We start from the raw sequence: 21314 nt of genomic DNA on the forward strand, positions 1-21314 counted from the left end.
TAGAATAAAATAATAAGATTTATGGTAATATTTTTCCCACTATAAAGTGCCCATTTTGTCTCTCTCTGCCCCCCCCTTACCTTAAAAAGAAAAAAGTATTAATCTTCAGTTTCATTTGCCTATAAATTAGATAAAGTGTTTGAGGCTGTTGGCAAATACCTTTCTGAGGAACAAAAAGGGTCTTCTAATATCCAGTAAGGTCTCTCTTTTTATTTTCCTGTGATTACTTTATTAGTAACCCCTACCTCACTCTGAAATTTTCATAACCAAATATGGAGGCTTGTTACAGAGTTTGTAGTATAAAGTCTGTGTGGGCTTAGAGATATTTTAAGTTAAGCCATGCCCTGAACAACTTTACTTGAGAAAATTCATTTCATTCTGAAATTTCAAGTCAAAATGTTATTCTCCTTTCACTATATTCCAAGTTCTTTTATTTTGTGCTGCCCCTATATTAGATGAGCTGTGTGGCTTGATAGCCATTGCAGACACAGTGAAGCCTGAAGCAGAACTGGCTATCCATATTCTGAAATCTATGGGCTTAGAAGTAGTTCTGATGACTGGAGACAACAGTAAAACAGCTAGATCTATTGCTTCTCAGGTAATTGATAGGGGTATGTGATAACTTCTAATTATTGATATACATTTTATATCTTGCCTTCAAATGCTAAGAAATTTACATTACCTACTATTTTCATTATCACTGAGTAGTCCTATCTGGTTCCTTCAAGAAAATTGACCATGCTTTGCTGGAAAGACTTTGGGCTTTGTGTGTTGCTGTTATAAGTAAAAAGGTATTTGCTTAGTTCATGGGATGCTTGCGTGACACTGTACACCAATTTCTGTTGATGTGTCCTTTGAAATGTTGCTCATATTCTTTACCAGTGCTGCCAACCTAAGCTGGGCTCTCCTGATCTCATGACTGAAACACGGCAATAGCTCCACACACATCCCTCTCTAGTCCATCCTAAATACCACCACCAATGGAACTATTTTCCTAATGCACCACTTTGACATACCATTTTTCTGCTCCTGACTCCCACATCTGCCTTATCTCTAAAATTTTTCAACCTTTTTAACTTTGGAATGCCTTCTCCCCTCTTCTAATAAATAATGCAAGTAATCTTTTAATACATTCTTTTGTTTCTTTTTTTTTTTTTCTTGAGACGGAGTTTCGCTCTTGTTGCCCAGGCTGAAGTGCAGTGGTGCGATCTCGGCTCATCGCAACCTCCACCTCCTGGGTTCAAGCGATTCTCTTGCCTCAGCCTCCCGAGTGGCTAGGATTACATGCATACGCCACCACGCCTGGCTAATTTTGTATTTTTAGTAGAGACAGGGTTTCTCCATGTTGGTCAAGCTGGTCGTGAACTTCGGACCTCAGGTGATCCGCCCGCCTCGGCCTCCCAAAGTGCTGGGATTACACGTGTGAGCTACCGCACCCGGCCTATTAACACCTTCTTATGTAAAAAATACAGAAGGATATAAAGTAAAAATGTCCTCTTTTCCCCATGCTCCCCATCCAGTCCTACTGCCCCCCACACTGCCACTTTTTCATATGCATATATGTGCATATACAGAGTACATATACAGTATAATTCTGGTCTTTTCAACATGAGATCATTTTGAACAGATTGTTCAGTAGTTTGCTTTTTTTACGTAACAGTATACTTTGGAGCTTCATCTATATCTGAACATAAAGTTATTTCGGCCGGGTTTGTTGGTTCACGCCTGTAATCCCAGCACTTTGGGAGGCTGAAGCGGGCAGATCACATGAGGTCGGGAGTTTGAGACCAGCCTGGCCAGCATGGTGAAACCTTGTCTCTACTAAAAATACAAAAATTAGCCGGGTATGGTGGCGCATGCCTGTAATCCCAGCTACTCAGGAGGCTGAGGCAGGAGAATCGCTTGAACCAGGAGGCGGAGGTTGCAGTGAGCTGAGATGGTACCATTGCACTCCAGCCTGGGTGACAGAGCAAGACTCTGTCTCAAAAAAAAAAAAAAAGTTACAAAGTTACTTTATTCTTTCTATACTGAATTCCATGGTATGGATGTATCATAATTTATTTAACCATTTCCCTAATGATGGACATTTGGGTGGTTTTGAAAATTTTCTTTTTGCAAACAAGGCAATAATAAACATCTTTGGACATGTATCTTTCTGTACATGTGCAAGCCTGTCCAAGATAGAGCTAGACATGGAATTGCTAGACCAAATGATGCTCACATTTTGATAGATGCTGCCAGATGCCCTCCAAAAAGAGTTACAATTTACACACCAGCCACCGGTGTATAAGAGAGCTCATTTCTCCACATCCTTGCTATCACTAGATATTATCAGTCTTTTTAAAATGTGGACATCTTGTGGGTGAAAACTGATGGCTTGTTATTGCTCAGTTATGTTTCACGTACTCATTATTTTTTAAATGAATTGAGTTTATTTTCATCACATAGGTTGGCATTACTAAGGTGTTTGCTGAAGTTCTACCTTCTCACAAGGTTGCTAAAGTGAAGCAACTTCAAGAGGAGGGGAAACGGGTAGCAATGGTGGGAGATGGAATCAATGACTCCCCAGCTCTGGCAATGGCTAATGTGGGAATTGCCATTGGCACAGGCACAGATGTAGCCATTGAAGCAGCTGATGTGGTTTTGATAAGGGTAAGTGCCATGGCTTGACCTTTGAGAAGTATGAGACTGCCCTACGTGGTCAATGATAATGTCATAAAGTATATTGAGCATAACAATTCTGTCTTAAGTTCCATGCTATCAGCCATTAAGAGTTTAAGAATATGGAGTGGGATTATGGGAAGTCATGCTAATTTACCCCCTGACTTTCTCAACCCAGCTCATAAGCAAGTGAGAATTATAAGTTTCTGAAGTGAAGAAGAAGATTTAAGAATGGATTTGGAATAAAATGATCTTCAACAAATAGTTGCTGAGATTATTTTAAATAGATTTAATCATAGTACCAGCATACACCCCTAAAAGTGTTTTCAGAACCCTGAGGAAAATTTTTGAAAAACACCTTCGGAAGCTGAGTCTAAGTTTTAGCATTATCTGAGATTTGTAATTAATTCACATATTACCCTAAGGTAGACGTAATCTTCAACATACACAGTATCAAATGTAAAAGTTACTGGTTAAGTTAGAGTCTCTTACTAATATCACAAATATTTCTGTTCTTAGAATGATCTTCTGGATGTAGTGGCAAGTATTGACTTATCAAGAAAGACAGTCAAGAGGATTCGGATAAATTTTGTCTTTGCTCTAATTTATAATCTGGTTGGAATTCCCATAGCTGCTGGTATGTGACTCTTAACTAGTACTGCTTTTTCCACTAAAGTTATTAGAGACCTAACATATTGGAAGCCTGTCTTCTTACTATTAGTTTTGAGCTTAGTTTTTGTTTGTAGCCTACTGGTATGGTGAGAGGTAATGTTAAAATCAATCATTTTAATTTTCAGTAATGTTTGTTATAGCTTAAGAATATATAAGCATTCTGACAGATTTATTTTTTTCTCTCCAACTTTTTTTTTTTTTTTTTTTTGAGACAGAGTCTCACTCTGTTGCCCAGGCTGGAGTGCAGTCATACAATCTCGGCTCACTGCAGCCTCCATCTCCTGGGTTCAAGCAGTTCTCCTGCCTCAGCCTCCCGAGTAACTGGGACTATAGGTGCCCGCCACAATGCCCAACTAATTTTTGTATTTTTAGTATAGACGGGGTTTCACTATGTTGGCCAGGCTGGTCTCGAACTCCTGACTTCAGGTAATCCACCCACCTCGGCCTCCCAAAGTGTTGGGATTACAGCTGTGAGCCACCACTCCCAGCCTTCAACTTTGTATTTTGAAAAATTTCAAACTTGACACCTGTAATCCCAGCACTTTGGGAGGCTGAGGTGGGCGGATCACCTGAGGTTGGGAGTTCAAGACCAGCCTGACCAACATGGAGAAACCCCGTCTCTACTAAAAATACAAAATTAGCCGGGCGTGGTGGCACATGCGTGTAATCCCAGCTACTCGGGAGACGGAGGCAGTAGACTCGCTTGAACCCAAGAGGTGGAGGTTGTGGTGAGCCAAGATCACGCCATTGCACTTCAGCCTGGGCAACAAGAGTGAAACTCCGTCTCCAAAAAAAAAAAAAAAAAAAAATTCATACCTCCAAAAACATTGAAAAAAATGGTACAATAAAAATCTGTATGCCTTTCACCTAAACTCACCAACTGATGGTATTTTGCCACATTGCTTCGTCTCTTTCTGCATATATTTGCACAGAGATATGTATTTGTTTGCTTACTAATTTTTTTCTAAATAGATTTACCTTTAATCTGACTACCCAAACACAACACTGTTAGCAAGATTAATTCATGGAGCAAATGATTTTTAAAGAATTATACAAGTATTTTCCTCTAGTCTTTTTTTTTACTCTACATCAGTTTTTGTCTTGTTACATAGTTGTGATTGTAGCTTATGGAGAATTTTCTGCTCTTCACTTAATATTCTATTATAGTCAGCTGGTATTTTTTTTAGGTTGAGAGACCAGATGACAGAGAGAGTGAACAAAGCAATATAACTGAGAAAAAAGAATTTAGAGTTATTTAATAAGCATCTGAGAATCTCCTAAACTTAGGGACCTGGTAGGAGTTAGTAATGATGACATAAAAGAAATAAGCATTGTTTTCTTCTTGTTCTCTCTGGTTTGAGGGCCAAGGAAAGACAAGAAATGACATGAGAACAATTACAAAACTGTTTATCAGCAAGGACACACAAATACTGAGAGAACAAAGAGCAAAAGAACAATCTAAGTCCAGTAAGATTAATTCATGGAGCAAGTGATTTTTAAATAATTATACAAGTAATATATGATCACCATAGAAAAAGTAGAAAAATATAAAGAAGCACATAAAAAGTTAAAAGTATGAGTCTATTTCATCCTCATCATATGAGCAAACATTCTTATGTCTGTGAAAACCAAGTGTGGATGAGTTTGTAGAACATGAACTCCCATACGCTATTGGTTGGATTTTGAATCACTACAGCCACTTTGGAGAACAGCTGAGGAATATCTACGTAAAGTTGAAGATATGCCCATGTTATGACCCAGTAGTTTCACCCCTAGGTATATACCCCACAGAAACTCTCAAACATGGACACGGGGAGACATGTACAAGAATGTTAACAGCAACACTCTGTTAGTGAAAAAATGGCAACAACAAAAATCTCTACCACCAAGAGGATAAATGCTGAAGCAGTATCAAACAAAGAAATGATTTGTATGTATGTTAGAAACACATTAATAATCTGTTTAGTATTATCTACTCTAACTAATCCATACTTGTTTCTTAGGAGTTTTTATGCCCATTGGTTTGGTTTTGCAGCCCTGGATGGGATCTGCAGCAATGGCTGCTTCATCTGTTTCTGTAGTACTTTCTTCTCTCTTCCTTAAACTGTAAGTATGATAGCTTGCTCACATTTGTATTTTGTATTCCTGTTATCATCTAGTCATTCTTGGTAGGTTTTATTCTTGTATTGATCAATGATAAGCCCAAACCATTCTTAATGAGAATTATTATTAGCGGCCGGGCGTGGTGGCTCACACCTGTAATCCCAGCACTTTGGGAGGCCGAGGTGGGCAGATCACCTGAGGTCAGTAATTTGAGACCAGTCTGGCCAATATGGTGAAACCCTATCTCTACTAGAAATACAAAAATTAGCTGGGCATGGTGGTAGACACCTGTAATCTCAGCTACTCGGGAGGCTGAGGCAGGAGAATCACTTGAACCTGGGAGGTGGAGGTTGCAGTGAGCTGAGATCGTGCCACTGCACTCCAGCCTAGGCAACAGAGTGAGATTCCATCTCAAAAAAAGAAAAGAATTATTATTAGCTAACAGTAATAATTAGCTATGTAATTATTACTTCGTGTACTTTATGCATAGCAACCACAAGCACTGAGTGGGATAAAATATAGTGCACTAATTCTGAGAAGTAGGATTTCTGATGATATGACTCCACACAATTCGTTTCAAGCTATTTTCCTACCAGTGATCACCTTTATACATTTCATACCAAAACTAAGTGTGGATGAGCAAATCTTCTTTCTTTTCTGCATGTAGCGAGCATCTCATTTACTTTTGGTTATTTGAAACTAGCATACTTTTGCATATGTCCAGTTACAGGAAACCAACTTACGAGAGTTATGAACTGCCTGCCCGGAGCCAGATAGGACAGAAGAGTCCTTCAGAAATCAGCGTTCATGTTGGAATAGATGATACCTCAAGGAATTCTCCTAAACTGGGTTTGCTGGACCGGATTGTTAATTATAGCAGAGCCTCTATAAACTCACTACTGTCTGATAAACGCTCCCTAAACAGTGTTGTTACCAGTGAACCTGACAAGCACTCACTCCTGGTGGGAGACTTCAGGGAAGATGATGACACTGCATTATAAAAGGCCATGGAGAGTGCTGCCAGTTTAACTTGTCATGCACTGACACAGCATTCATGATGTTACCTTCACTTTTCAAAATATTGTAGAAGGATTTTTCTTATGCTCTTATATTAGGGATTCTATTTGAGTTGCGTTTATCTATTGGCAAAAATATCTTTTTCAAGGCATCAGCTCTGAACCTAGCTTTATTTAAACTGAATTTCCAGTATATTTTTGTTTTCACTAACAACAGATAAGGTAGAGCAGTGAGGTTTACAACAAGCCCTACAATTAGAGATTGCTGAACTGCTGCTAAAGTGATTTTTTTTTATTTGACCAAAAAAAAAAAAAAAGGCCCAAGAAGAAGAAAATGAAAAATTTGAAGATTTGAGAGCATGAAGATATTCATGCTTTTGAACTCAAAATATTGAAGATACTCTCAAGCCTGTATCCCTGCCCCACTGGGGAGCAATGACTTTCAAAGCACTGTGTATAAAACATCTAGTTTTAGAAGGGAAACAGTTGAAACTGTTTAAAAATAGATGTGCCTTATTTATTTCAGGCTTTCTTTCCCCCATTCTCCCTGCATCCTTGTCCTTGCAGGTGCTTTTTTAGATGCTCCAATATGTCTTCTTTTGTTATTTTCTTTCGAGCTAACCAAGTTTAGGTGGTTTTTCATTGATTAAAAATAACTGACAACTGTTCTAATATTTTGCTCCTTTTTAAATTTTGTAGCTCAAAAGACCTTAAAGGTCTGTAGGGTTCCCTGCCTCCCATCTTTCCACTGTTGTAAAAAGTATATCAAATTATTCCTTCAAGTTTCCTAGCTCTGTGCTCAGTTTCAGTTCACTCCTGCCAAGTTGGACTCTAAGTTGTTCTTCATGTAGTCTGCTGATCTCAGTCCGGAAACTTAACATTATGAGCCTTTTCTGCTCAAAAGATTTTCAAAGATTAAAACTATTATACATATACAGGTCATATAAAATTACCTGGATTCACTAAATTTGTTTGTTGTTGTTGTTGTTGTTGTTGTTGTTGAGACAGAGTCTCGTTCTGCAGCCCAGGCTGGAGTGCAGTGGCACCATCTTGGCTCACTGCAACCTCTGCCTACCGGATTCAAGGAATTCTCCCTGCCTCAGCCTCCTGAGTAGCTAGGATTACAGGTGCCTGCCACCACACCCGGCTAATTTTCATATTTTTCAGTAGAGACGGGGTTTCGCCATGTTGGCTAGCCTGGTCTTAAACTCCTGACCTCAGGTGATCCACCCGCCTTGGCCTCCCAAAGTGCTGGGATTACAGGTGTGAGCCTCCATGCCCAGCCTAAATTTGTATTTTTTGAATTGAGTATAATCACTTTGCTAGTATATATAATTTAATAGATTTTATTTATCTTTTAGTGTTTCAGATAACCTCTCAAAAAGACTTTAAAATAATGCTATTACACAAAGCTGCATTTACCAAAAAATACAGTAAAATCATAATACAGAAACTAAAATTTCCCTAGGTTATGACGCTTTTTAGCTAAATATATACTTTTCTCTAGTTTAAAACATTTGAACTTGCCTAGTTAGTGTGGTTGGCAAATTTAGGAGCTTGTTCCCATTGCCAAATGGATTTAGAAATTCCCTTGTGAGTGCCTGGTAGCTAATACACTGGTCAGAGATCTGGTACTTGTAAGACTATTTAAATTTCTTTGTTAGTTGCAAGATGGATTTCATATGCAGAATATGTAAATGAAGAGGACTCATAAGTAAATTCCTAACATTTTGTTCCCATTACCAGAAGCAAAGCTGCTGCTAACCCAACATCTGGCACATAGGATTTGTACTCGGTAAATGTTAGTTCTGTTCTCCCCTTGAGGTCAGTAATAAATACAAAAAAATCATTTTTCTAGAGCAGAGTCTTAAAATCAGGTGGGGGTAGGGGATGGAGTTCTTCCTTTCCTACCCCTTTTCTCTTTTATCCTTTCATATATACACACGCAAAGTTTACAACCTTATTCCATGCTGTCTTTCAGATTTAGAAAAGATCTAATTTCTGTCTCAGCTGTCTTAAAGAGAGAACTGAAGCTTTTGATGAAGGTGCTATTAATCTAGAAAGGCAAACCCATTTCACTGAAATATCAATGGGTTTGCATATCTAGGCCCTTTTTTTAGACCAATGCCTATGCCATCCTCCATGCTTTCAGTTTGAGTTTTATTATTTATTATTTTAATTCCAGTGGCCCATCTTATAATACAACTTGTTTCTTCTAGAAGACACAGCTGATAGGGTAAATGTTGAAAAAAGAAGCATGCCTCCTTCTCCCTCCCACCCACCTCAAGCAGTTGAACACAGCCAGTTATTCTTCCATTATTATGTGTACCTTGGAGTCATCCTCTTGGTCTTGTATTCATATTGTGGGACAGTGGGAATAGCAGCTTGTAGTATTGAAATAATCAAAGAGATAATTTCAGCTCTTACAACAAGAACAGAAAACATGCTAATTAGAAAGAGTCCTGCTTTAAGTAATATGTAGCCATATTTGAATCCTCTACCACAAGTCTTTTTTGCAATCTTGAACTTTCATTAGCTTCAAAGAGAAGCTGTATTTACAGGAGAAAGAGGTGATTATGGAGGGAATCAAAAATACTGCTTTCAGTTAGTAGCTAGCTTTAAGTCAGGAGTTAGTAATGAGAAATTTTATAAATGTGTATTTCTGTGTATTCACATACATATATATATACACACATATATATGTACATACACATACATACATATTACCATACTGAAGGGAAATGGATTTATATTTGAATTTGATATTTGAATATTTGAAGTTCTCTATTTATATTTCATTTATCACTCTTCTGTATTCACTCAGCAACCATGCCCTTAGTCTGAAGATAACAAGGATACTTTAATATCCAGAGCCGGTTCATACTCACCTATGTGGCACCTTAAACTTGAATATCCAAAGATGCCTTTTGAATTTCAAAGATTAAAACACAACTAGAGTAGTAGTATTGTAGTCTCAAGATGTATGGTGTGTCATTTGTGAAAATAGAAACGTTATTTTTCCTAGTTTAGTATCAACATTTTAGAATGTCAAATTTGATGCCTTGTGAACAAGTAATTTTATATTGTGCTTTAATTTTTTAAAAAGTATTCTGTATTCATATGTATAGAATGCTTAAAATAGCACTGTAGACAAGATGTTTCCAAAACTTTAAGTGCGCATATCTTTTCTGTATACAGCTTAAAATCAAAAATGTGTGTTAAGAGAATTTTTTCTATTATGGATCACGCTTTAAAATGATTTTTCTTGATATTTATTTTACTCCATTTTGTTTTTTTCTCTGGGTGAGGCATCTGGTTACTGGTTATTTTAAAAAGAATAAAGACATTCCTGGAATCACTCCTTTTGGGTTTTTGTTTGTTTTGTTTCTTTTCTACATTTTTAAGTATTATTTTACAAAATAGAAAAAATACAGATTCATGCCAAATTATTACCTATTTTTACACTAACTTTCTGCAGTCCCTCCATCTGGTATGAGTAACCAGATAGAGCACAAAGCATGAGTTCTTGTTCTTCAGTTAAAAGAGCTTCTTTCACAATGTTGATAACAAATGCCTTTTGTAGCCAAAACCAGGCGTCTCAACCTTACATTTTTAGTTAAAGAAATGTTTAGCTAAACGTTGTTGAACATTGATTGTTTGGTACCGAAAACAGCAGTGGACGATGTTGTGCAATATCCATCTACTGTAGTTAAGATATTCAGTAGTTTGTTTTTCATAAGCATGTAATTGATCATATTTCTGCCAAGGATGTGCCTTCAACTTTATAATTATAGTGTTGTAAAATATTTTTGTCTGTCTCTTTTGTTAAATCATCCAACCCCCTCTATCAGCAGTTCTGAACTACCTTTGTTATGTTTTTAGATTTTTTTTTCAACTTTTCATCTATGATGGAGGTGGATTATAGGCATCACTACACTTTCGGTTAGGATGGGAGGGAAGAAATCTATTTTCCTTCGGACTCCACTACACTTGCCATATCATTCAGTGAGGATGAGAAATAAAGGAAGGAATATTATTGTTCTGCTTTCCTTTGTAGTCTCTAATACATTCTTGATAGAATGTCTACTCCAAATGAGCTAAACAGAGAAAAGAGATTTTCTTGCCATTGGGGAGCCCTATATAGAGTGTTTGAAGTTCCCACCCAAGTTACATTCCCATACCCAAACACTCCTTTTTGAGTTAAGGAAACCATTGTAAACTTGTGAGGAAAAACTAATTTTCATTTCCCCCCAAATCCTTGGGGTTACTCAGGGTGAGGAGATAGGATGGGAAATGGCAAAATAAGAGTAAAATCCCCAAGGCATCCACTCAGCTTGCCAGCCTCCCTTTCTTATTGGTATCCTGACCTCAGAGAAGGATGTGTACTGATGGCTACCTCCCAGGTGAACCTTCAAAACCTTCCAGATCAATAAAACAAAACAAAAACCTTTCTGTTGGAGAATGCTTGCTAGATTAAGGCATCAAAGTCCCTGCTCAAATTAAAAGGAAATAGAGCTGCATCTTTCACAAATTTGACTAGGGCCAGCCAGCCCTACTTCTTTAACAGCTTCACCATCCTAGATGTGACCCCTGGTTGTACAAATGAAGTGAGAGATAAAAGGCAAGGCTTTTGAAGGTGAGGTTTAAGTGAAGTTGCTAGTATAAAGAGGGTCTTGTGCAGTTTAAGAAATCTGAAAACATCTATACGGTCAGTCACCCTCTGGAAAGTTTGAAATAGGTTGAGTAGTCTTTGGCATACTGTACCTATTGCCCTCAATGGCCCCAAGCTTTCCATTGACATCACCTTCTCTGCCCACTAAGGCCTGCCTATAAACTGAAGTGCTGCCAATACTTCAAAATTATTTGCTTCACCTCACCCAATCAAAACTCCAATTTCTTTTAAAAAAAATCTTAATTGTACATATTATGGGGTACAATTCAGTGTTCTGATACATGTATACATTGCATAATGATCAAATCAGGGCAGTTAGCATATCTGTCACCTCATGCATTTATTATTTCTTTGTGGTGAGAACATTCAAAAGCCCCCCTTCTAGCTATTTTGTAATATACAATTACCTTACTGTTAACCATAGTCACCCTACTGTGCAATAGAACACCAGAACTTATTCCTCCTATCTAATTGTATCTTTGTACCTGTTGACCAGCCTCTCTCCATCATCCCCTCTTTTCACCCCTACCCAACCTCTGGTAACCACTGTTTTACTTTCTGCTTCTATGAGATCAACTTTTTTTTAGCTTCTGCAAATGAGTGAGATCATGTAGTATTTGTCTTTCTGTGTCTGGCTTATTTCACTTAATGACATCCTCCAGGATCATCCATCTTTCTCAAATGACAGGATGTCATTCTTTTTATTGCTGAATAGTATTCCATTGTGTAGATATACCACTTTTTCTTCAACCATTCAACTGTTGTCAGGCATTTAGGTTGATTTCAAGTCTTGGCTATTGTGAATAGTGCTGTAGTAAACATGGAAGTGCAGATATCTGTGATGTACTGATTTTGTTTCCTTTGGAAATACACAGAGTAGTGGGGCTTCTGGATCATATGGTAGTTCTATTTTTAATTTTTTCAGGGACATCTGTACTGTTTTCTGTAGTGGCTGTATTATATTCCCACCAGCAGTGCGTAAGCATTTCCCCTTCTTGCCACATCCTTGGCAACACTTGTTTTTTTAATAATAGCCATTCTAAATTAACAGAGTGAAGTGACAACCTACATAGTGGTAGAAAATATTCACAAACTATACATCTAACAAGGGGTTAATATTCAGAATATATAAGAAATTAACCACAAAAAAACCCTATTAAAAATGGGCAAAAGATGTTAACAGACATTTCTCAAAAGAAAACATACAAATGGCCAATAGGTATATGAAAAAATGCTCAACATCACTAATCATCAGGAAAATACAAATCAAAATGACATTGAGATACTATCTCATTCCAGTTAGGATGACTATTATCAAAACTCCAATTTCTTCATTGAAGTTATTATTACCGAGTATAGGAGAAAAACTGAGATTAACTCAATACATCCTAAAGTGCCACTGACCTTTGGATCTTGCTAGTAGTATTTGCAATAATTTGAAAAGAGTGCTTTTGAACCCAAATGACTTCATAATTATTGAAATGAAAAACATCAGGCCATATGGAAGAAGTTATTTGAAGGCAAGTAGACCCCATTATCAGCACTCCAATGCTCTTCTTGCTTTTTACAGCTCATTGCCTTCCCTTTTGAATCCACAGTTTCTTTAAAATCACCACATCCCCATAGTGATGGAAAGAGTGCTGATTTTGGAATCCATCACACCTATTTGCAAGATACCAATTCTGCTACTTACCAGCTGGGTGACTGACTATGTTAGTTTCTTATTGCTATTGTAACAAATTACAACAAATGTAGTGTGTTAAAACCAACTTATTATCTTACAGTTTTGAAGGTGAAGTCTGAAATGGGCCGAGATGGGAGGATTGCTTGTGGCCAGAAGTTCAAGACCAGCCTGGGAAACATAGTGAGACTCTATAAAAAATTTAAAAAATTAGCTGCATGTGGTAGTGCATGCTGTATTCCTAGCAACTTGGGAGGCTGAGGTGGGAGAATCACTTGAGCCCAGAAGTTCAAGATTGCAGTGAGCTATGATTGCACCACTGCACCACTGCACTCCAGCCTGGGTGGCAGAGCAAGACACTATCTCTGAAAAAGAAAAGGAAAAAAAAAAAAAAAGAAAGTGTATTAGTCCATTCTTCCATTGCTATAAAGAACTGCCTGAGACTGGGTAATTTGTGAAGAAAAGAGGTTTAATTGACTCACAGTTCTGCAGACTGTACAGGAAGTGTGGCTGGAGAGGCCTCAGGAAACTTACAATCATGATGGAAGGCAAAGAGGAAGCAGGCACATCTTACATGGCATGAGCAGGTGAAAGAGAGTGAAAGGGGACGTGCTACACATTTTTAAACAACCAGATCTCATGAGAACACACTATCATGAAAACAGCAAGGGGAAAGTCTGTCCCCATGATCCAATCACCTCCTCCAACATTGGAGATTACAATTCATATGTGAGATTTGGGTGGGGATGCAAATCCAAACCATATCATTCCACCCTTGCCCCCTCCCAAGTCTCATGTTCTTCTCACGTTGCAAAATACAATCATCCCTTCTCCACAGTCTCCCAAAATCTGAATTCATTTCAGCATTAACTCAAAAGTCCACAGTCCAAAGTCTCATCTGAGACAAGTCCCTTCCATCTATGAGCCTGTAAAATCAAAACCAAGTTAGTTACTTCCAAGATACAACGGGGGTACAGGCATTGGGTAAATACATCTGTTCCTGAAGGGAGAAATTGGCCAAAACAAAGAGGCTACAAGCCCCATGCAAATCCAAAACTCAGCAGGCCAGTCATTAAATCTTAAAGCTCCTAAATAATCTCCTTTGAGTCCATGTGTCACATCCAGGCAACACTGATGCAAGTGGGATCCCAAGGCCTTGGGCATCTCTGCCCCTGTGGCTCTTTAGGGTACAGTCCCCAGAGCTGCTTTCACAGGCTGGCATTGAGTGCCTGCAGCTTTTTGAGGTACACAGTGCAAGCTGTCAGTGAATCTACCATTCTAGGGTCTGAGGATGGTGACCTTCTTCTCATAGTTCCACTAGGCAGTGCCCCAATGGGGACTCTATGTGGGGGCTCCAACCCCACATTTCCCCTTTGCACTGCCCTAGTAGAGGTTCTCCATGAGGGTTCCACCCCTGGAGCAGACTTCTGGCTGGACATCCAGGCATTTCCATACATCCTCTGAAATCTAGTCAGAGGCTGCCAAGCCTCAACTCTTTCCCACTATGCATCTGCAAGCATACCACCACATAGAAGTGACTAAGGCTTGAGGCTTGTACCCTCTGAAGCAATGGCCTGAGCTGCACCTTGGCACCTTTTAGCTATGGCTGGAGCTAGAATGACCACAATGCAGGGTGCCATGTCCTGAGTTTGCATGCACAGTGCAGTGAGGCCCTGGGCCTGGCTCACAAAACCATTTTTCCCTCCTAGGCCTCCAGGTTTGTGAGGGGAGGGGCTGCTGCAAAGGTCTCTGAAATGTCTTCAAGGCGTTTTCCCCATTGTCTTGGATATTAACATTCAGCTTCTCTTTACTTATGCAAATTTCTGCAGCTGGCTTGAATTCCTCCCCAGAAAATGGGTTTTTCTTTTCTACCACATGGTCAGACTGCAAATTTTCCAAACATTTATGCTCTGCTTTCTTTTTAAATATGTTCCAGTTTCAGATTATCTCTTTGGTCATGCATATGACCATATGCTGTTAGAAGGAGCCAGGCCAAATTAATATGGTTTAGCTGTGTCCCCACCCAAATCTCATCTTGAATTATAATCCCCTTAATCCCCACATGTCATGAGAGGGACCTGGTGGGAGGTAATTGAATCATGGGGCATTTCCCCCATGCTGTTCTCATGATAGTGAGTGAGTTCTCATGAGATCTGATGGTTTTATAAATGTTTGGCATTTTCCCTGCTGGCACTCATTCTTTTTCCTGCTGCCTTGTGAATAGGTGCCTCCCACTATGATTGTAAGTTTCCTGAGGGCTCCCTAGCCATGCAAAACTGTGAATCAATTAAACCTCTTGTCTTTATAAGTTACCCAGTCTCAGGTATTTATTCATAGCAGCATGAGGATGGACTAATACACACATCTTGAACATTTTGCTGCTTAGAAGTTTCTCCTGCCAGACACCTTAAATCATCACTCTCAAGGTCAAAGTTCCACAGATTCCTAGAGCAGGGACACAATATCAACAGTCTCTTTGCTAAAGCATAGCAGGAGTGACCTTTATTCCAGTTCCCAATAAGTTCCTCTTCTCCATCTGAGACCAACTCAGCCTGAACTTCATTATCCATATCACTATCAGCAGTTTGGTCACAACAATTTAACAAGTCTCTAGGAAGTTCCAAACTTTCCCTCATCATTCTCTCTTCTTCTGAGTCCTCCAAACTGTTCCAACCTCTGCCCATTACCCAGCTCCAAAACCACTTCCACATTTTCAGGTATCTTTATAGCAATGCCCCACTCCTGGGTACCAATTTTTTTGTATTAGTCCGTTTTCACATTGCTATAAAGAACTACTTGAGACTGGGTAATTTGTAAAGAAGACAGGTTTAATTGACTCACAGTTCCACAGGCTGTACAGGAAGCATGGTTGGGGAAGCCTCAGGAAACTTAAAATTATGTTGGAAGGTGAAGAGAAAGCAAGCATGTCTTACATGGTGGGAACATGAGAAAGAGAGTAAAGAGGGAGGCGCTACACACTTTTAAAGAACTGTATCTCATTCGAACTCACTATCACGAGAACAGCAAGGGGGAGGTCCGTTCCTATGATCCAATAACCTCTCACCATGTTCCTCCTCCAACACTGGAGATTACAATCTGGACATGAGATTTGGGTGGGGACACAAATCCAAAGCATATCAGAAAGCAAAAGAGCCTTACTTCTGATATGGAGTAAATTTGAATATTTTAGTTGTCTGGATAGAAGATCAAACTAGCCACAACATCCCCTTAAGCCAAAGCCTAATCCACAGCAAGACCCTAAGTCACTTTGATTTCATGAAGGCTGAGAGAGGTGAGGAACCTGCTCAAAAAAAATTGGAAGCTATCCATGGTTGATTCATGAGGTTTGAGGAAAGAAGTCATCTTTATAACATAAAAGTGCAAGGTGAGGCAGCAAGTGCTGATGAAGAAGCTGCAGTAAGTTGTCCAGAAGATGATGAAAGTGAATACACTAAACAACAGATTTTCAATGTACACAAAACAGCCTTCTATTGGAAGAAGATGCCATCTAGGACTTTCATAGCTACAGAGGAGAAGTCAATCCCTGGCTTTAAAGCTTTAAAAAGAGAGTCTGACTCAATTGTTGGGTGATAAAATGTAGCTGGTGATGTTAAACTGAAGCCAATGCTCGTTTACCATTCTGAAATCCTAGGGTTCTTAAGAGTTATGCTAAATCTACTCTGTCTGTGCTCTATCAATAGAACTACAAAGCCTGGATGATAGCACATCTGTTTATAGCATGGTTCACTGAATATTTTAAACCCACTGTTGAGACCTGCTGCTCAGAAAAATAGATTCCTTTCAAAATATTATTGTTTCTTGACAATGCATGTAGCCATGTAAGAGCTCTGACAGGGAAGTACAAGGGAATTAATGGATTGATGTGGGATGCAATATACAACAGAAAGCATGTGGTTCTACTAGCTTTCATACATGTAAACAACACCGGAATGAGTATACCAAATAGTTCTATCACCCCAAAAAACTCCCTGATTTTATCCCTCTGTCACACCTTCCTTTATATGTAAGCTCTGGTAATCACTGATCTGTTTTCTGGCCTTATAGTTTTATCATTTCAAGAATGTCATATAAATAGAATCATATAGTGTGTGTAATGTTTTGAGGCTAACTTATTTAATTCAGCATAATGCTCTTGACATCCATTAAATTTGTTATGCCTATTAACGGCTCTTTCCTTTTTATTGCTGAGTGTTAATTCATTGAATAGATTTCCACCATTTGTTTAGCCATTCGCTCACTGAAGGACATTTGGGTTGTTTCCAGTTTTTGGCAATTATGATTAGAACCCCTATACACATTTGGGTACAGATTTTTTTTCTGAAGATAAGTTTTCATTTTTCTAGGGATGTGGTTCTTCACTGGGGACTATTTTGCCCCCACCAAGGGATATTTGACAATATCTAGAGACTTGGGGTGGGGGCAGTGCTACTGGCCTCTAGTGGATAGAGGCTAGGGATGCTGCTAAACATTCTACAGTGCATGGGTCTGTGTATTAGTCTGTTCTTACAGTGCTATAAGGAAATATCTGAGACTGGGTAATTTATAAAGCAAAGAGGTTTAATTGACTCACAGTCCAGCATGGCTGGGGAGGTCTCAGGAAACTTACAATCATGGTGGAAGGCGAAGAGGAAGCAGGTACGTCTTACATGGCAGAAGGCGAAGGAGAAGCAAGATATCTTCTTCACAAGGTGAAGGAAGGTAGGTAGGAAGGAAAAGGACCGCAGGAGGAAATACCTAGCACTCATAAAACCATCAGATATTGTGAGAACTCACTATCATGAGAACAGCATGGGGGTGTGAACCCTGAAAATTTGAGACAGGTCTCAGTTAATTTAGAAAGTTTATTTTGCCAAGGTTGAGGACACACCTGTGACACAGCCTCAGGAAGTCCTGATGACATGTGCCCAAGGTGGTCAGGGAACAGCTTGGTTTTATACATTTAGGGAGAAATGAGACATCAATCAATATACGTAAGAAGTACATTGATTCCATCTGGAAAGGCGGTACAACTTGAAGCAGAGGTAGGAAGACTGGAAGAGGGGAGGGAGCTTCCAGGTGACAGGTAGGTGATACACAAATGGTTACATTCTTTTGAGTTTCTGATTAGCCTTTCTAAAGGAGGCAAATCAGATATACATCTATCTCAGTGAGCAGAGGAGTGACTTTGAATAGAATGGGAGGCAGGTTTCCCCTAAGCATTTTCTAGCTTGAGTTTTCCTTAGTGATCCTGGGGGCCCAAGATATTTTTCTTTCACAGGGGAAACAGCCCCATGATTCAGTTACCTCCAGCTGGCCTCTCCCTTGCCACGCAGGGATTATAGGGACTATGGGGATTACAATTCAAGATAAGATTTTGGGTGGGGACACAGCCAAACCTTATCAGTCTGCCTCCCACAACAATGAATTAGCCGGCCTGAGATGTCAGCAGTGCCAAGATTGAGAAACCCTGGGTAAATACCCAGGACTACAATTGCTAGATCACATGGAAAGTATATGTTTATAAGAAACAGCCAAATTGTTTTTCAGGGTGGCTGTACCATTTTACATTTCCACCAATGCTATAGAAGAGTTCTAGTTGCTTCACATCTTTACCAGCAAACTAAGATGTTTTAAATAGATGTGTAGCAGTATCTTATTTGTGCCACTTTTTAAGGGTAAGAAAACATTCCCAGAAGCCCAAGAAGAATCCACCTGGTGTCTTATCGGTCAGAATCACATCACATACCTATTCCTAAGCCAATCGCAAGCAAGGAGAATGCAATTATTATTCACCATCTAGAGGACATGCTCTCTGGGGCTTCCTATCTAATTTCTTTATGTCTTCCCTTTATTTTCTCATGAAATAAAACAAAAAAGTACTACCTACAAGAAATCCCATACCTTGATCCTGTTCTTGAAAGACCATGCAGTGACACCTTCATTGTCAGTGGATTCAATAGGGGAGAAGTAAAGAAGAGGTCATTTCCCACACCCATTTCTGTTTCCAGGAAGAGTTATCGCAGTACCATAAATAAATCAATCCTCAATGTGCCATTTTCCCTTCTTCTTCCTCCCTCCAGGTATTTCTCCAGTAGGGCAGACTGGGAAATTAGATGGCCTCATCTCAGACCCAGGAGAGGGAGGAGGGAGTTGTGTACTGATTAAGCATCTGACAAAAATAGAATTCATTTTATTATTTTAGGGAGATAAAACAGTGCATTCAAAGAAATGTTTCTTCTTTGTGGCATCAGACTTCATTGGTTTATAGGCTGTGCTTGGTTGGAAGAATGTGCAATTCTGAGAGTGTCCAGTTCAGCATTCTGGTATATTCACCTACAAAAAATAGCACTCACTAGCACTTGAAGTTATTTCATAAATTACTTACAAAATGGGCTAAAGTATGGCTGGCTTTCACTTTAACCTTTCTTGGTAACTTAATTGGGAGAACTAAGCACAAATGGTTTCTAGAAGAAAATTCATAAAGAAGTCGTCTCTGAGTGGCAAAGAAGGGGAGGATATCTTACTGGTAAGCTTCTAAAGACCTTTTCATGAATGAAAGTCTGATAGGGAATAGTATTCCCAGAACAATTAATGAAAAGACAGGTTTAGGAGTGGTATCACTTAGTGTGACTGTAATTGTTTTAAAAAAAGTTTGCGGTTTTCTAAATTGTCTCAGTCAAAACAAGTAATTTTTTTTAAGGCATAGGCCTCAAAGCATATCCAGAGTGTTCAGAAAAGCTGGCAGTGCCATGAGCAAGAGAGATCCAGGATCCCAAAGAGAAGAATGCACTAGCCTAACCCACCAGCAGACAGTACATTGGATCAACAGAAGCCACATAGGAGCTTGGACGAATGGGGCATGCCATAACAGCTCTGCTCCTCACTGGCTGGGTGGCCTTGAGCCACTTAATCATTCCACGCCTTAGTTTCTTCATCTAAAAACTGAGACAATGATAATATTTACCACATAGAGTTGTTTGTTACCTGGGTAAATGCACATAAAGCACTTATTACAATGTCTGGCACGATATATGTGCTATACTTTTCACTATTAGCCATTATAATTATTAGAAAACAAGAGAGGATACATAGTATGAGCAAGAGTGTTAAAAAGCTAAAAGAGAGTCCCTCTCCCACCCCTAATGAGGACACTGCCACAAATCTCATGGATCCTGGTAGAGAATGTCTCCTCATCCACAAACAAAAGACCTTGTCTGGGGGTAGCTCACCTCCTCCCCATTATGAAGTTATTGCAGAATATATGATTCCATCTTTATCTCTTTTTTTGCACTACACCTTTACTAAAACCTTGTGGCTCCAGTGCTTAAAAGTGGGCTGGGCACAGTGGCTCACACCTGTTATCCCAGCACTTTGGGAGGCTGAGGTGGGTGGATCACCTGAGGTTAGGAGTTTGAGACCAGCTTGGCCTACAGGGTGAAACCCCGTCTCTACTAAAAATAGAAAAAGTAGCCGGGCATCGTGGTGAGCGCCTGTAATCCCAGCTACTTGGGAGGCTGAGGCAGGAGAATCGCTTGAACCCGGGAGGCAGAGGTTGCAGTGAGCCGAGATGGTGCCATTGCACTCCAGCCTGGGTAACAAGAATAAAACTGTCTCAAAACAAAAACAAAAACAAAACAAAACAAAACAAACAAACAAACAAACAAACAAAAAAACCCAGGCCGGGTGCCCTCACGCCTGTAATCTCAGCACTTTGGGAGGCCGAGACGAGCAGATCACCTGAGGTCAGGAGTTCAAGACCAGCCTGGTCAACATGGTGAAACCCTGTCTCTACTTAAAAAAAAAAAAAATAGCTGGGTGTGGTGGGTGGCACCTTTAATGCCAGCTACTCAGGAGGCTGAGGCAGGATAAGCACTTGAACCCAGGAGGCGGAGGTTGCAATGAGCCAAGATTGTGCCGCTGCACTCCAGCCTGGGAGACAGATCGAGACTCTGTCTAAAAAAAAAAAAAAAAAAAAATGTGAGGAGCACTGGGCTATCAAAGGGAGGTGCATCCCCAAGTTTCTGGAGGGTGACATACCTGGTAGAAGGCAATTTTGGTCCCTGATACACTAGAGATATGTGAAGGTTAAACTACCAAGACCTGGCTAGAAATTTCTCAGTTCTGCCAAGGGCTGGCCCTGTAACTGGGTTGTTGTGTGTTTCTTCTTCCCTCTATATAGTAGTTGTCTCAAATCAGTTGTTGATTGCATGGCAGTTTAAGGATTCAGTCTCCTCGCAAGCTTCTGTTGGGGATAATTTTAGGGGAAAAAACAAATTCTGTACCCTAAACCAAACTAAATGCGGACAAAATGGAAAATCTCTTCAGATAGGCAGCCAAGTTTGTGGTAGAATTAAAGGGTCAGATGGGAAAGGAGTAGGGTGAGACAGCCTGGTCACAAGACTTGAACACAGCTGGAACCTAGAGGTCAAAGTAGCACACTGGTTTCAGGAAGGAAAGAGGGGAAGACAGGCCTCTCTCTACCAGTCAACTGTGCAATTCTAGGCACATT

At 39.6% G+C, this 21314-nt stretch overlaps 1 protein-coding gene across 4 annotated transcripts in view; it reads left to right on the top strand.

Moving 5' to 3' along the window:
- ATP7A (ATPase copper transporting alpha) overlaps positions 1 to 10258 on the top strand; it is a 137706-nt gene extending 127448 nt beyond the window's left edge. For all 4 annotated transcript variants that reach the window (XM_008978125.5, XM_003824407.5, XM_063601824.1 and 1 more), the window contains 5 exons: positions 456 to 598; positions 2449 to 2652; positions 3181 to 3298; positions 5337 to 5439; positions 6161 to 10258. In XM_008978125.5, the coding sequence (XP_008976373.1) occupies positions 456 to 598; positions 2449 to 2652; positions 3181 to 3298; positions 5337 to 5439; positions 6161 to 6437 (845 nt within the window). In that variant the 3' untranslated portion in view covers positions 6438 to 10258. The remainder of the gene's footprint in view (positions 1 to 455; positions 599 to 2448; positions 2653 to 3180; positions 3299 to 5336; positions 5440 to 6160) is intronic.
- The last annotated feature ends 11056 nt before the right edge of the window (positions 10259 to 21314 follow it).

This window comes from Pan paniscus, chromosome X (genome assembly GCF_029289425.2).
Source record: "Pan paniscus chromosome X, NHGRI_mPanPan1-v2.0_pri, whole genome shotgun sequence".
Taxonomy (NCBI): Eukaryota; Metazoa; Chordata; class Mammalia; order Primates; family Hominidae; genus Pan; species Pan paniscus.